Source organism: Zerene cesonia, chromosome 15 (genome assembly GCF_012273895.1).
Source record: "Zerene cesonia ecotype Mississippi chromosome 15, Zerene_cesonia_1.1, whole genome shotgun sequence".
NCBI lineage: Eukaryota > Metazoa > Arthropoda > Insecta > Lepidoptera > Pieridae > Zerene > Zerene cesonia.
The window spans coordinates 5,914,641-5,932,639 of NC_052116.1; the positions used below are offsets into that span (position 1 = coordinate 5,914,641).

The following is a 17,999-nucleotide window of genomic DNA, read 5'->3' on the forward strand; positions in this document are numbered from 1 at the left end:
TTTTGCCTTATTTTGAGTTCTTTGTAAAACATTTACAGAAAATGTATGAAGTTATACTACTTTGAATTAGAATTAATACAAAATGTAGGCATAGATAAGGTAGATTTATGTAATATGTAAATGAGTTAAAAAAAAAGAAATGTGATTGTTAAGTATGCATATTTCTACCATTCTTATTTTCATAAGGTGTGTAGTAAAATTTAAATGTAATAAAATTTTGTTCAGAGGATTAAATCACAATAACAAAACAAAAGCATTTATGTATTTGGTAATTGGTAAGGATCTTGTGAAGGTCAAAATTTAAATTGCTTAGTACAGTGGTATGTTAAACATAGAATATTGGTGTCCGATCTGAATTTAAACTATGGAAAACCTTGATTGAAATTGTTTTCGTTACATTTAGTTCAATTCCATAAAAATAACATACTCACATAGTCAATATATGGGGTGGATGTGTCGTAAAAGGTTAATGTTTCAAATTAAAGTCCAGCATACCTAAAGGGCCATGTAAATCTTATCTGCAGAGGCACTGGCAGTGAATGAGTGAACACCGTCAATTGTTTCCGAGCGCGTGGCCAGTTAACAAATAAAGTCGGATTACAATTGGAATAGGTACCAACAACAAGACTTGTCTGCATGCGGTTGACAGTCATCTCAATCCTGGCGATCGATCCACACGCCGAGGGTTTTGTTATAATCCTGGTGCGATGTATTTACAAATAATTCACGCCAATACAAATAACTGATGTTGTGATAGAACTAACTTGTAGCGCCGCGTTTTCCCGCCTAAATGTACCTATAGACAAATATTTTTTATGTAATCTGATGTATGTGTAATTGTTTTACAAATTCTGAATAAGAATGATAATTGTTTGATATGGTGAGTATAAAATATGATTACAACACTCGTTTCTGTTTTACCTGAGAGTTTATTATTTATATCATTGTAAATTTATAATAGTGCAGCTATTGAAGTAAAATATTAGTAAATATAAGTGTCACTGTATTAATGAGTAAATATAAAATTTGTTGATAGGTATTCGAATACAAAAACAGACGAAATAAAAAATACATACGTCTCTCTCAATTCTCAATACATTATACAACACCATCCAGAAGACTTGTGACTATTAAATTTATATTCACGTCTCAGGTTTTCAATGTATCTTACAATATGAACAGTATGTTAATTATAACCGTAACTCGCGTCGTGTGTTTATGACAATGTAGCATTTAATAATTCTATCACCCTAACAAAAGAAATATCAAAAATTATTGAAACAAATTCTACCACATAAGAAATGCAATTGATACTTTCAAAATTAAGTAATTTTACTTATGTTTCTATGTTATTTTGTTGCCTATATCTGTGAAAAGTCAAACATTCTAATGTGAAAAGGATTAAGGTCACAAAGATGTGCACAAATAGGGCGGCGAAGTGTCATTCTTCTCCTTGTTGACATCCAATTTTGCGTTGACTCACGCGATCCTTATTACACCGTGGGCAGGTCATTCGCTCACCATTATACTATTAACATAGCATAATCTATAATATCAGATGTGCGTAACAAAGTAGGGGACATTAAAAATAAATCCATTTCCAAGTTTGAGGCAATAGCATTATTAAAATTTTTAACCTTATTTTACCAAATATGGCTCTTTAATTAAGATGTGATAACATATACAGTTTACTAAACGCTTGTCCTGGCTCCGCCCGGATAAGTTCATCCCAAGGGAGCATTTAATTGGTATAAAATGTTTCTTATCACGCAAGTCAGCTGTCTGTATATCAAATATCATAAAAATCCGTTTAGTTGTTTCAGTGTGATTGACGGACTTATAAATAAACTCCATCCATACAAATAAACTTCCATATTTATAATATTAGTGTGCTTGTGTGATATGAAGGTTTTGAATTTGTGAAATGAAAGCATTTGCAAGGTTATTTAAAAAAAGAAAATTGTAGACCTATTGAAGCTACACTAGAAAAAAATTCTATGGTCTTTTATCACTTCTCCTAATTATCTTTAGGAAGTAATTAATTAATCCCTATAACTATATGGAAAGAACGATTGTGTTTACAATCAATTGCTTGGTAGTCCCAAAATAGAGACTTCCTGCTTGGATGGTCATACTGCAATAAATTTAGGCACATCCCAGTGACATGTGAATTTTGTCCCCAACGTCTCTTGCAAATTATCTTAAATAAACTATATCCTTTCACATGTTAAAAAATATTTACTATCGATTTACTAGGTATAACGTATCTTTATATAAAAATATTATTATACCTATGTAGGACGCAGGTATTTGCCTGAAAAATACTTTTAAATATTAGTGACCAGCTTACATAAATAGGACATAATGGTGCACTAATTTATAATAATAAAGAGGTTGTAAGCAGTATCTCGATAGACATAGCTAATATAAATTCTCTTTATTATGTAAAATGTAGGAACTCATATAGGTTCCATATACACTTTTTTTTTAATATTCTATGGAATTTGAAATCATATTATTATGAACTGGAGTGGCATAAAATACATCACAAACAAAATATTTTTAAAAAGTAACAATTAGCGTGATTTAATCTATGATATGAACAATATCATAACATTATGGTATTATTTTTCCGTCCCTTTATGTTTGATTCATGAAGTCAAAATTTTGATACAATAGAAGTTAAGGTCATCATTTTATAAATTTGGATAATATGCTTTCATACATTTAGTTTCCTTGTACATAATTCATATCTAATACGTATGTATGATAAAATATCGTAGATATATATAATACTAGCTGCGCCCCGCGGAATCACCCGCGTAAGTCCGTATCCCGCAGGAATATCGGGATAATTGTCCAGCTGTCTACGTACCAAATTTCATTGCAATCGGTTCAGTAGTTTTTGCGTGAAAGAGCAATAAACACACTCACATCCTTACAAACTTTCACATTTATAATATAAGTAGGATAGTAGGATAGCAGGATAGGATGAGTATCTACCGCCCTGATCTGATGAAAACTGAAACTGTCATAAATAAGATCTGTTTGACATTAAAGAACTTACATAAAATAGAATTCTTTGTTTATAAAATATTCAAATTAAAAATTTGTATTTTCTTGTGCAAACACAATTGATGAATGATAAGTCTCGTGACTTCACTCGCTGTTCAATACGTTGCGTCGAGTTGAATAATATAAAGATTAAATTGAATTAAATACACTTGTTTTGGGTTGAATTTTGTCATTAAATTTTTACACGTTTTCAGTTTCCATTTGGTATAGTTTTTATTCCATTCGTATTACCAGTGTTAATAAATCAGTTACTGAAAATTAGCTGTTAGGTATATTTTTTAAATGAAATAGGTCTAGGATATTCAGGTAGAACATGGGCTTATTTAATCTTTAGATCGTTTGTTTTGTAGGAATCTGAATTTCTTTCGTGAATAATTATAATTAATGATTAATCATAATAACTCATTGTTAATTTGTCTGTATCATGTTAAATCGATTGTTTCTGACGTCATTGTCAATGCTGCAATTCAGAGGTAATATGCGGATAGTAATAGGGCCACAGGTACGAAGCAAACTCATTAATTACTGGTCAGACGCGGTAATTGAAATTGGCCTTCGCTAACTAGCCAGGTAGATATATGAGTTGAGTTTGACAAATGTGTGTGCTTGAGGTGTAGGTATTTAATTGCTTTTGGTCTAATTGTTTGAAGTAACGATTTTAATTCACCATTGATTACCATGTCATTGGCTTTCCGCCCTTGGCTTCGCCCGCGTACTCAAAGAAGAAAATATACAGTCCCGGGATTTTCCTCGCATTGTTTCCGTTCCAGTGGGATTTTCGGGATAAAAATTATTCTATATGCTTTCCGAATCAAAACTAAATTTAATTTAATTTCGATCGGTGGTTTAGGCGTAAAGAAGAGACGGACTGACAGACTGTGTTACTTTCGCATTCATAATATTCGTAACTTGATATTACTAATGCTACGAAATATTCTATGCTACAGGTGAACAAAGGGTAATTACGAAAAAGGAATTATTATTCTGTCATTCAATACCAGTTACGTATCTATAGAAATATGAACATATGAAACATCTCCCTTAGTCTAAGAAAATAAAGTAACAGTATTTCATGATTTTTTTATCCATAAATACTTAAGCTCTTGCATAAAATAAGTAATTAAAGTAAAAAAAGAACAATTATCGCGAATTAACGGGTACCTAACTCACATAGGCAGATTAATTATTGAATTAATTCAATTAAATTTCATGCAGTTGAATCTAGGCGATTGGTTATTTTGTAAAAAATTAAGACAACTATTTTTATGAAGGAGCGGCATCTTTAGCCTTTGATTGGTCATTTGAGCAGCTATTTTCTTGTTGTCCAAGAACACAGATAGTTAAGTATTTTACGAGGTTTTCCGCAATATGCCTGAATCTTAGTGGGAAGAAATAAGGAAATAAACGCATCCGTTGCGTTGTCATAGAGATGGATAATATCCTGAATGATGTATTATTTAGTTGCTTCGGGAATTAAGAGCGTATTGAAATTTGTAAATAACATGCGTTGTAAAAATGCACCTCATAATATTTTTTTTTTTTTCAAATATAAATGTTTAAGTATTGCATGATATTAATGGTGTAAATAAATAGTATCTTAATAACAAAAAAGAAACTGTTCATAGTACAGATAACATACGTATGTAGTGAAACGAATTCCATCTACTCATCACGAGATGGCACTAAAGAGCTAGGTTTATCATTTAATAGTTTAGAAAATAGTTTCATAAAAATACCGCTAATTAGTTGGATTATAATTTTATTTTTCATTTTTTTACATTTTTTAAATTTACATTTAGATTTGCTTAATATGTAACTCCAACAAAAAAAAAAATACTAAACGCTGTTCTAAATATTATTTAATCACGCTTTGAACAATTTTACAAATTTTCATATGAATAGGAATTTCTGTACGTGGAATATGAGAAAATTCTGTACCATTGACGATATGTTTGCTTTTTGTCTAGGCCTTTTTTTATACTGGTCGTGGGTTATGTCCAAAACCCCACTGTGTTCCGTCGAGCCGCACAAATGAAGAGGCCACGGGTGCTTGTTAGAATACGTCCGCAACCCCCTACTATATTTGTCTAGGTCTGCTATCCCAAATTAGTCAATGTTTATTACATCTGCTGTTCTCGCTTCCACAACACAAACACTTAACCGATTTTGGAAATATTTGGATACCTTTCACAATATACACCTTGCGAAAGGGTATACAGGCTACTTTGACAGGATGGAAAAATGGGGAACGGCTCTAGCGCGATAATGTGGACTGCACGTGTACAAAATTATTTTGGAATTTTAATACAAAATTATGAAGCCTTCAAGCCTATTTAGGAATATTTTTTTTCACAAATTTTGTAGTCAATGGCATAATGTAATTTTTTCAAGAGAAACATAGTATCTGCTGACATCATTGGATATAAATATATATCTTATTTATTTTAAATTCGATTACAATATGTGAATGTTCTAATAATAATATAGAAAGGATATCATAATTGTCTTTTTTATTCTATAATAAGTCGGGTCAATTAACCTAAACAATCCAATCACAAAACTGAGGAATTTACTCACTTTTTATATGTGCCACTTTTAATTTTTCTACCCTTTTTGAGAGCCTCCCACGCAATGTTTTTGAATATGACAGAATCTCGTTGGATTATCCAAAAGAGAATGGAGTATTTCTATATATGGAATTATGTTTAATTTTAAATTTTTGATAATCTAGCTGTTTCTACAACAGGCAGAATTCTTACTGTATTGAAGGTGTCAAATGTTCTATTGGTAGGGAAATGTTCTATTGGTATGGACATCCAATATCGAACAAATACATTCCCGCTTTCATCATAGGCTTCTCGATTAATTGAGAATCATGTTAAGTATATTTATTAGATACGATACGCGCCGCCCAGAGTATCCTTTACCCAACCTTTAACTCTTATAAATGACAAAGGGCCAAACAAGAACCTAGTTAGTACCCAAGTTGTAGAAAACATACACGAATTCGTACATAAATTAATACGTATACTTATTCTAGACGATTTCGAAGTAAAAAGTCTGATTAAAATCTATTACTACTCCTTTTTATCCAGTGGTTATTTTTTTTGTTCGAGCCTAACTTATGCATGTCAATGTAATTCTATATAAATGGAAGTATCACTATGCCATTGAACATACTCAATATAAAGTCCTGTAATAAGATATGCAAAGATACTCGCATTCACTGTGTGCAATATGTGTTACGAATGAAAAACATTATTGTAATAGTTACAGCTATTGTCTGATTTATTGTAAGGGCAGTCTTTGTGAATAAACATAAAATAACGTTCTATTAGTTCATTAAGTATCTATTGAAATATTTAATATTCTTTGTAGGTATTAACAGCCTTATTAAATTCCTAATCACTAATTATTTGCTGTTTTTTAAGAACGTCTATTGACTATTGAAAATAATTTGTTTTCAGAAAAACGATGAGAATACCCCAAACGATGATGACAATAATATTAGTATGCAAAATGGATCAGAATTCAGTGCTTAAAACTGAATCCTTCTCTTTGACAAGGTCCTGGTTAATATCGTGATAAAAAGACCAAACATGGAAGCGTCCTCATCAAATCGTAATACTTATGAGATGGAAATTCGCAAAGAAGATGAAGTGCAAAAAGAACCAAAACCGAAACCGTTATTGGCGAGTGGCAAAATATTCTACAAACCAGGAGTGATAGAAGAAGAAACGGACGAAACCAGCGTATTTGACAGCTCCGTGGTGGAGTCGCCGATGCTTGGATTCAGTGCTAGTGGACTGCTGCGACACTCCATACACCCGGTTAGCAGCTTGCATAGAATACCGACATATAGCAGTTCTATTGGACAGAGCACGATTTATCGAGTGGATAGCTGTAGGTAAGTAATGGAATATCAAGACTATTATCATAGTAACCTAAGGATCAGATGCGACTACAATGCAATAGTTCTAAAAGGTAATTATAATATTCAAAGATATGCTTACTGTTGGGGACGTTAACAAACAGTTTATATTTACTTTTTAAATATTCGGCGAAATTTTATGAAATCTCTTACGAAATATTCTACGCATATTTGTTACTTTACGATTGATACGTTTTTTTTATATCAACTATCATATTATGTTACCGATTTATAAGTATCTTATCGTTTAAAAAGGAAAAAAAAATAACTAGAGGAAGGATATTTACTGGTACTATCACGGCAGCACAATAAAGCACACTAAAATAAGCGCAGATTATCCCGCGAATTGCCAAACAGTGGTGTAAAGCATTAAAAAATAAACTCACTTGTTACTAATCTTTTTTATTTATCTTGCATAAAAAAAAATTAAACGAAGCGATTATGGCGGTTAAACATTGCCATAACAATTAGGTAATACATGGATATCATTGTATTTACTGTATGGATGTACCATTTTATTATATACTAAGCATATTTAATTCTAAGTGTTATCTCTGTAAAGAAATTGCAAATATTATAAATAAGTACAATTATAAATCCTATATTAGATGTATAATATTGTTGGCATATTTTAAGAATATTAAGAGAAGAGATGATACGAAGAAAGAGAAAAATCCTTGTCCCATGTTATGCCAAATAACGATTTTGTATTGTTCTAGATTGAAATCGTTGGGATTTAGATTAGATAAATAAAGATACGTTTAATACGGATTAGTAGATATACGGCGGAAATAACAAACAAAAAAACTACACCGTTTTTGCTTAAAAGGAAAAAAATAGATTACTTTCAATTTGCATTCCGCCCCGGCTTCGCCCATGGGACATATATAGCACTCAGGCATCACGTAAGCATCGGCAAAATAATTTTATTATGCGTCAAATTACAACCAAATGCTACTTTTGATTTGTCTACAAATAACATCTTGCGGCGAAGAAACATTAAAATTAATACACGGAAACAAACTAAAGACCCTTATTTAAAATTATATATAAAAAATATTTTTCTGATAAATCCGTAGATGTCCAGTATATTCTGATAATAAGTACATCAGCGTGTAAGTGTTTTGATTTAAGGTAACTCCACTTAGAGATTATTTATCTTACAGTTTTTTAAATAAATCAAGTAAATGCTCTTTTTAATTGTTTCACATTTAAACTAGTTTGACTAGTATAATTCAGATTTTTGAACCCACACCAATCAAGTATATATTTTTAGTGTTAGTTTAAATACCTATCATTATCTTTTAGTTACTTATAATCTATGGCAAAATTAATCTATTAATTGTTAATGTGATATTTATTTACCCATATTTGAGTTTGGTTATCAGAATGCCATTTGAAGATTTCATTAGTATTTACGATAAACTATATGGATGATAAAGATACATTTTTATTTAGCACTCCCCAAGAAATCGTATCGCAATCCTCAAGTTTCCAATATCTAATCAGTGTACCGATAACTTATTTTCTTATTCATAGTTCAGTTTCATGACTAATTTGAAGAACGGCACATGTTAAAGTGAAGTTATCTAGTTAATGTGAATGTGATTTTTATTAATTATTATTGGAATAGTTTGTGAAACGTTTTAAATTCCTGAAAATGCGCCGCAGACGTAAATAGTGTTTAGATAAGCGACATTATCGTTGTTGACCAAGTTTGTTCTACTTTCGTTTACAATAGACATAAGCGTGACGAGGTATCTTGAAGGGTATTATGTTTAAATAAATTTAACGCAGTTAATGTATAGGTAATACATTAACTACTTCCCTACTAGTGAGTATTTCTTGTAGTTTTGCTTAAGTTATAGAAAACAAACGCTTTTTGTTCTTGAAAACTAGCAGCTTTCAGCAGAATTAGATTTTTTATTCTAGAAATAATTTCTTTCGCACAGATGTTATAGATCAATATCAGACTCTTTAGATCACCAAGAAAAAAATATTAATCGTAGTTATGAGTAAACGAAATATGACTATGCTATTTATTTGGATTAGAATAGAAATATGATTCGATCGATCAAGATTCGCTAATTTAGTCCGTAAATGTCGACACAATTATACGACCTTCCTTCTGTGTAATAGGGCCAATTTTCAAATTTAAATCCAATTTTTATAAGTAACGAGTTATATTTTAATAGCGTTACTATGGACATTTATCTACGTCAATAGACCGAGAGGGCAGTTAATTTAAAAAAGTTTTTTTTTTTTGTTTTAATGTGGTAATATTCAACGAAGTTGCTATAACATTTCAATTGAAAAAATCTGTATTACATTACAAATCTGTATTACCTTACAGTGAGCTTGAAAAAAATGTATCGTACCACTTGATTGCTAAATCTTTACTTGGTTTCTATTCTAATAATTTTAATCTGAAGAGTTTGTTTGTTTCTTAGAACACGAAAATTTCAGGAAAACTGTACCGCTTTCAAAAATTATTTCAACGGTGGATATCTATGTGATCCCTGAGTATTAATAAACCATTAGTTCGAAAATAAATGTGTAAACATTTTTATTAGGTTCATACTCCGTCACTTTGACATTGAGTTTATTGTTTAGAAAATTCCTTATCTTAACTTGCGTTACATGAAAATTTAAGCGTACATATAAATTTGTCTATACTCTATTAATTTTTAAATATATTTAACACGAAAATCTACGTAGGTATAGCGATTATCTAGGCATTTCCTCATTTGAAATAATAGTTGAACAGTATCTATCTACCCATTTCCAATTTTCATAACTCTTTATTATTTATTATCAATTGCCAACTTTCCACATACCAGGTTTAATCGGTTCTAATCTGTTTAGCCTCAGTGCGTGTAAAAGCGTCACTGTTCAAGGTATGCAAATAACTATCTAAAGTTAAAGGATATCCTCGTAATCTGCCAAATCCACTAAAATCTGTAAACACCGACGTGTCTAGATAAAACCCATTAATCAAACCGAAACACCTTTCCTCTGTATAAGGGCGACTCAGTCCATTAATACGGACTTTTGTCGATTTAAATATACCGCTATTGGCGAATATTGATAATTTATCTGTTAATTGATGCAATGAAGTTGCATGATAAACAAATATTAATAGCTTTTTATCAATTTCATTGTTTTTCTTAGTTATGCACGGTTAAGGATTATGCATATCTATGATTAAAAGTAACATGTTTAAAGTATTATAAAAACTAAGTCTATACGGTTTCACATTGTTTGTTGAAGAGTAATGATATAATTAAAATTTTAAAGAAAAATTATCAAAATTGCTTTACCCACATCTTAATTTCTCTTAAATCTCTACATTACCAAGATATGTTAAGTAATTCAGCTGTATATTTTATCATCCGGCAATAGCATTGTTAAACATAAAGATTATGCTAAGCGTTAATGCATTTTAATACGATATTCCGCGTAAATAAACTTTAAGATACTAATAAAAATTATTTGTGTAACTAGATACGGGAATATTTATCATACGACATAATCCTTCATATAAAGATTATCTTGTATAATTAAGCTGAAAAATACTAATTAAAAACCTAAAACAATAAGTGGTGGTGGCAACTAGGAAGTGAAGCCGCTACTTCAAAATAAATTTTCTGTATGGTTTTTGGTCCTATACCGTCAAATAAATGTGTAGTTTTTATTGATTTTTATGATTAAATAACTCTAGAAAAGAGTTCATAAGTTACGCATCTAAATTATCGCAAATAAATTATGCAATTAATGGCTAGACTAGATTAGATAAAAGGTCAATATGTTCTTAGCCATAGGTACATTGATTTAGAAGTATGTACTTACTATCACTCTTAATCTATATAAGCTAAGAGGACACATTACAAACAACACGCGGCAAACACATGCAAATGATGAAGTAGCGAAAAAAAATTGAAAAAAATATTCATTATATTATATTGTCCTCTTATATCAATAATTTGTGGCAATAAACCAATTTATATTGTATATGTCACTCACTCACTCTTAGAATTATTATGAGCAACTTATATTGAATATTCAAGAAACTAGTAGTCGCAATCCGTTAAAGCTAAAGGAAATTGTCAATATTTTGTTTGAGATCAGAAAAAAGTACATATAACGTTAAAATTTTCAAAGTTGACAAATAATTAAAAAAAATAACTTTTGTTATTATTATACTTCAATGACAAGAACCAAAAATTTACTTTTATTCATAAAAAAAATCGTTCAATATCCATTTCATTTTTGTCGATGTGTTTTGTTTTGTTGTATTTACTTAAAAAAAAAAAAAAAAAGATAACTTAAATATAATTTCTAAATATGGCTACCTGTGCAAATCCCAAAAACATTTTATATTGTATTATAAATAGAAATATTTTTGGATTTGCGTAGGAAAAAATAAATAAATACCTGAACGCAGTTGTAATAAACATGCTTATTTTGATATCACGATTCTATGTGTCTTCGTATTGACTTGTGAGCTTTAATAAGAAAATCATGCGCAACATGTTTATGGAGGCGTGGTGATAATTACTAAATTAGCTAATACGCTTTACTTAAATATGTATCAAATTTAAAATGCGAATAGTAAATAAACCTAAAGAAAAATTCACTAAAATTTATATCACGTATTGAATGTTGACTGATCTCTAATAGCGTCTCGATAATAGATATTTGAATATCATACTTCGATACGATCATATGTAATATTTAATTATTATTGGATCGACCTTCAGTATAAGTTCGAGAAATACAAATTAGAATGGGGAAAATGCGAATTAGCACGTCAATTTATGCCGTAAAAATTTAGTATTGACTAAAGAGGTGGGGCTGGTACTATGGGTCGGTTTTAAAACGTTATGATTTCTTTATAGAATTATGACATTTCATTTATAATTTTTAATAAATAGTTATATCCTTTTCATGTTTTCCCATAAAATGATGGTACCTGATAATCGAAACTATTGTAAAAAAATAAGAAGGTTTTAATCAGTCCTCACAAATTAAAATTAATAATACAGGCCAGATAAGCAATAAAAAATTATACAGAAATTAGAAAATTTTGCTAAAAGCTATAAAATTTTTATAGCTGTTTATTATAGCACTATTGATTACTTATATCTGCTTCCTTATTCATTATTTGCAATGATTCGTGCAAGAAAGATGACGAAACGCCTTCTCACGTCCCCTGAACAAACATAAATGTCAAAAATTGATACTAACTGAAATTTGTTTTCCAAGCGAGCTGATAATTTTCGAGATATAGAATCTCGCGATATAATTATAAAACGTTTAGCGCGTCATTTTGCTGACGAGTACGATACAGGCAGTCGTGATCGCGATATTATCGCGTGCGATGCTTCAGGAGGTACGAGAGTACTGAGGGATGGTGGCGCAGACGGTCCGCTGCGAGTGAACCGCGCGCACGGCACCATGCACCTCGATCCGGAATCGCCCGCCAGCCGCGAGGAGGCACATCTCCTCCCCGATGAATGGCTTAAAGTCAAAACTGTCCCAGGGAACGGCAATCTTTCCCCCGGAGTCTACTACCCCACAGTAACCAAGAGGTTCGTCGATCAGTGCCAACCTGTGCCGTCTACGCCAGAAATCCATCCGTACTGTGTCGCTTTTGTTTTCTTGCATTTTCTCATTAGTTCCCATTAATTTAATGTTTATGTCTTAGAAATATTTTATAATTAGCTATAAGTTTAACTAGTGCCCATTAACGACATTAACATTTATGAAGGTCGTAGCATCGTAGCATCGTTCACGCGTGATCTACGCGTTCTCTCTCTTACGATTTATAATAACTAAAGGTGTATTCATGAGAACATTATTAAACATAGTTTTCTTATTTTATTACAGAAACCGCTCGCATAGACATGGAGCTTCTAGAAGAACTAGACGGCGCGCTATTCTCAAAAATGGCGAGTGCAACATTGTCAAGTCAAGAATTCAGCAACGGAGGCTGCGCTTCTTGCAGGATATGTTTACGACGCTTGTAGATGCACAATGGAGGTGGACATTGCTAGTATTTACGCTCTCGTTCATCCTTTCTTGGCTGGGATTTGCACTCATATGGTGGTTAATTGCGTTCACACATGGCGATCTTGAACCCGACCACTTACCACCGATGCAGGAGTCCTCGAATTGGAAACCTTGTGTGTTCAACATTTACGACTTCACCTCATGTTTCTTATTCAGTATAGAAACTCAACACACCATTGGGTATGGTTCGCGTACAACCACAGAAGAATGTCCCGAAGCAATTTTCATAATGTGCCTCCAAAGTATAGTGGGAGTTATGATACAAGCTTTCATGGTGGGTATCGTATTTGCGAAGATGACTAGACCAAAACATAGAACACAAACACTGCTATTTTCTAAACACGCTGTTATCTGCCAACGAGATGGTGAGCTCAGCCTTATGTTCCGCGTCGGCGACTTAAGGAAGTCTCATATAATAGGAGCTAGTGTAAGAGCGCAATTGATCCGATCTAGAACAACCAAAGAAGGAGAAGTGCTCTCCCATTACCAAACCGAACTAGAATTAAACGCAGATGGATGTGATAGCAATCTATTTTTCATTTGGCCTATTACAATGGTACATAAAATAAACGCTAGCAGTCCTTTCTATGGTGTATCCGCCGCTGATGTTCTTCAAGAAAGATTTGAAATAGTTGTAGTTTTGGAGGGTACCATCGAATCAACAGGGCAGACAACACAAGCACGTTCTAGTTATACAACAAGTGAAATAATGTGGGGTCATAGATTTGTGCCATTAGTGACATATAATCGTGAACGTCAAGGATATGAAGTAGATTATTCTAAATTCGACGAAACTACACAAGTTGACACACCGTTGTGTTCCGCAAAGGAACTCGATGAGTTTTATGGAAGCCAAGCTGACCATAGATCAATCGGTGAGTCTCTTTTCAAAGCTAAACCTGGTGGTAGATGGTTATGTGTCCGCAATTAACTGTTTGTCCTGTGTTTGTCCATTTCCCTTCAGTTGAAACTAACGAAGCACCCTGTTGTATTTGTCATTTTGGTATTGTATATGAATGAGTTACAGGACTCAGCTTAGATTATTTAGTTCCGTAAAACAGTGTGATGAATTATTATCTGCAATATTTATCTTAGGTCAACAAACGAACTGCCCTGATTAGGCTATCTTGGATAATATTTTACTATTTACGCCTAACATATTGCAAGAAATTGCACTTTTCGAAAAGCAATTACTATATTTTTCTCACGATGTGTGTGGCTAATTAATTGTTATGAATGATGACTGTAATTATTTTAATATTAATAAGTAAGTATACTGAATAGATTTGATATATGACTTTGACTGAAATAAGCTAGGAAAAGTAAATAAATCAAAGTATTTATATACAATCTTGAGTTCATAGTAAATGCTATGAATAATGACTATTTAGGAAAGTTTTTGCTGTTATTTTTTATGATTTATGTGTAGTAACAATTATACTCATTATGAATAATGCTTAAAACAAACAAAGTTAATAATTGTTACACCTAAGTAATATAATTAGTCATAGTTAAAATTATTTAAAAATGGTAAGCACGTACATATCATTTTTATTATTTTTTCCGATTGACGACAACTTTGTTAAATATTAAGTATGTTATGGCATAATAATAAAATAGGATAAATATTATACTTAGATAAATTACAAATTGTTCAAGAAATAATAGGATTTACTTAAAATGTGTGATCATGTAAGTCCAATATTAGACAGCCTAAAACGTAGGTAGGTATCTTAAATGTGGTTATAAATCAACAACGTTAACGAATGAACAAAAATTGTAAGTATAAATTGCATTAAAGTAAAAATTAAACTGTTTCTTTGTTTATTTTAACGTGTATGTGTATAGCATAAGTCGTTATTCAGCTACATATGAAAACTGAGAAATTTGCCTCACTATGTATTAGGTAAAACATTTGTTCCAAGTAATTAACACTAATGACGTTACTAATATTCTCTTTCAATCACTAATAATACTTGTTTGTACACATTGTAACTAACAAAACTTATATGTAATAACGAAAGATATACTATATAATCTGTTTTAATTTTAAGAATCATAAGCTTCATTGTCATCACAAAATCGACAGACTTAAAGATATTATTTTCATTAGTTTGTATTGTTTTACCACTAAACATACATACATACCTATTTAAAATGAAGAGCAGTTTGTCTTCCATTCATACAGAGTGTATCACACTTTGTTCGTATTTTTAGTGGAATGTGATCTAATTATATTATTAGTATTGTATATTTAATTAAGTTTAAAGTGAATTATGGTTAAAACCCGTTATGAACTAATGAATTAATTTCCCATGTGATGTATAAAAATCTATTTTTTTTACAATTCGCTTGCCGTGCTTCACTTTAATACATATAAACTGTAATTGTATGTGTTTGTGATGTGTCACAGAGAGTGCAGAACCCATGGTCCTAAAGCTGCCCGAACGACCAAAGGAACCCAAAACGCCCGAACCGAAAGCAGTTCAGAAGAATGGAGATTTTACTGTTACTCTATGAGATATAAAAATACCTAATGTTAAGATAATAAAATATATTTTTGTAAGTGTCTTTAGAATTTATAGAAATGTTGAGACCAAGTCAAAAAAGATCCCTATTTTATACACAAAATGTAATTTTTTCTCCGTGGAATCTCAGAAATATTTTACAAAAATTGTCAGCATTATCTCCACTTAAATAAAAATAATATTAAATATTCCACTAGTCATATTATACATTATTTTTAATTATACATTGTTCAACAAGTACCATAGCTGCTAAAGTCGATAGTCTGTAGTTTACCTAACAGCAATATGTGATTCTTTACTCGAAAACATTCCACTATGTTATACGACCAATTGTTTTATCAAGGTTTAATAGGTTTAAGTATAAATTGTATTGTTAAGTAATGATGGATGTCATGAAATGAGATCCAGCAAACTCCAGTATTTAGATATTTATTATTTACGATGTTTACAATTTGTCACAAATCAAGAGATAGTAATATAATTGAAAATGTTATAATATATATATATTTTGTGTAAATTTTGAATGAATATTTTGTTGTGACGTTAAATTGTGTTTAATTTTATATCCTGTTCTGTCAATCATCCCGTCGGATTAATGTACCTACTTGGAACCTTTCTTGCTTTACAATTGGGTGATTTTTTTGTAACATTTTGTTTCAAAATTAAATAAATTGATTCATATACACACTATAAAGAAAATGTACTATAATAAAATATAGTATAGTAATGAAATAAAATCTTTCAAGGGGTCAATATTTTATATACCTATTTATGTCTACTCGTTCTATGTATTGGCACTTTTTCGTTATTCCATGTGTTTTAAATGTTGTGAATTATATGTGACCTACTGTAAATTGAAATTGTTGCAGTGTTGAGTTTGTCCTGTGTTTTGTTCAGTGTTGCTTGTAAACTCTTTCAAAGAGACTATAACTACTAATTAATCAATAGAGTGTGCAGGTAAGTAAATGTACTTTATTGATTAATAATATGTACGGTGATTCTGGTACAAAATAAATTACGTGGTGATATACAAATAACTTATCGTCGTGTATAAATAGAGCTCCGGTTGAGAAAACAAAGCATTAGGTACAATATTTTATCTAACAACTTAATTTATGATCCTCACTTGAATGTGTACTTTGACATATTGTAAGCTAGAAAATGGGCTTATCATTAAAATTTTAATTATCGTTTTTGAAGTAGGTGTGTTGGCATATTTCAAAATTGTTAAAATGTGTTAAAACGTGAGGTGATTAAGATCAAACATATTATTTGTTCCAATTTTTAAAATGCAAGATTAATCAAGTCTATGTTTAGATAAATTTCAAGTAAGAAAGCAAGAAACATTTATTTATTTCATCTTTATTAGGACTTAAATTTTTCACATGTAGGCAATGTCTCGCCCTTTATTTTCGGAAATCTCCTTTTTAGTTGCATAGGAATGGAGCAGACGCGTCACCTGATGGTTATCAGTGTTGCCCATATGCACCCACAACTCCAGGAATATCGCGAATGCATTATGGGCCTTTTAAATAGGAATAAGCTCTCTCTTCTTAAAGGTCCCTATATCGTACCCGTTTGGAAACACCGCATGAGAAAGGCTATTCCATAAATCTATATTTTGTACCAGTGTACTATCAATTTAAATTATAAAGCAGTATTAGTGATTTCATTAGCTCAAAAAATTAATTTTGATATTAAGGACACCTAAAAGAACAAATAAAATAAATTACAAAATAAAATTAATCGAATTGAAATGAACAGAGCTTATCATAAATCAATACATGTTCACAATTTATTTATTTTAGAAAAGGTACCTATTTTTGTTTATATCATATAACTGCAATCGAAACCTAGTGATAATATAAAACGTATTAATAATAAACGTTCATCTTTCTCTCAATCTAAAAAAATGCACTGCATCTTTTGTCTTCTCTACATCTTATTCTATACACCTAAACAATACCTTTTTGGCCCAATATCCAAATCCCAATAACTTTTTCCTTACCCTTCCCAGTACTTTACCTTATTCTCTCATCAAACCTTTTTCTTACCCCTTTTTCTTTAAAATTGGCAATCCAGACAAAAAGACTATATGCCTCTCTTACTTCTGCCACCATTCCTTAGCGGCGGTCACTTCTCCTCAGGCGTCTCACCTCCTACTATGTCAACTCTTATATAAAAAGATCTTTAATACGTATCATAATATAATTTAATAATTTCCAGGCTATATGAATAGTTCATCACCCGCAAGCCCACATACAAGTATGCCACCGATACCGGTTTCACCACTATCTAACGTTACGGATAGATTAGTCGTCGACGCCATACATAGAGCAAGCCTCACGCGCAGACCATCCTGTATCAAATATCCATCAGATTTCTTCGATGCT

At 31.2% G+C, this 17,999-nt stretch overlaps 1 protein-coding gene across 3 annotated transcripts; it reads left to right on the forward strand.

The window, feature by feature from the left end:
• The first annotated feature begins 506 nt into the window (after positions 1 to 506).
• On the forward strand, positions 507 to 16,074 carry LOC119832213 (G protein-activated inward rectifier potassium channel 3-like). 3 transcript variants are annotated; one of them, XM_038355847.1, is made up of 4 exons: positions 507 to 880; positions 6,543 to 6,982; positions 12,896 to 13,953; positions 15,492 to 16,074. In XM_038355847.1, exons 2-4 carry the CDS (start codon positions 6,675 to 6,677, stop codon positions 15,596 to 15,598), a joined length of 1,473 nt encoding a protein of 490 aa, XP_038211775.1. In that variant the 5' UTR covers positions 507 to 880; positions 6,543 to 6,674; the 3' UTR covers positions 15,599 to 16,074. The 3 variants fall into 3 exon arrangements, with proteins under 3 accessions (XP_038211775.1, XP_038211776.1, XP_038211777.1); XM_038355848.1 differs by lacking the exons at positions 507 to 880; positions 6,543 to 6,982 and adding an exon at positions 12,378 to 12,645; XM_038355849.1 differs by lacking the exons at positions 507 to 880; positions 6,543 to 6,982 and adding an exon at positions 12,380 to 12,597.
• Positions 16,075 to 17,999: the final 1,925 nt, after the last annotated feature.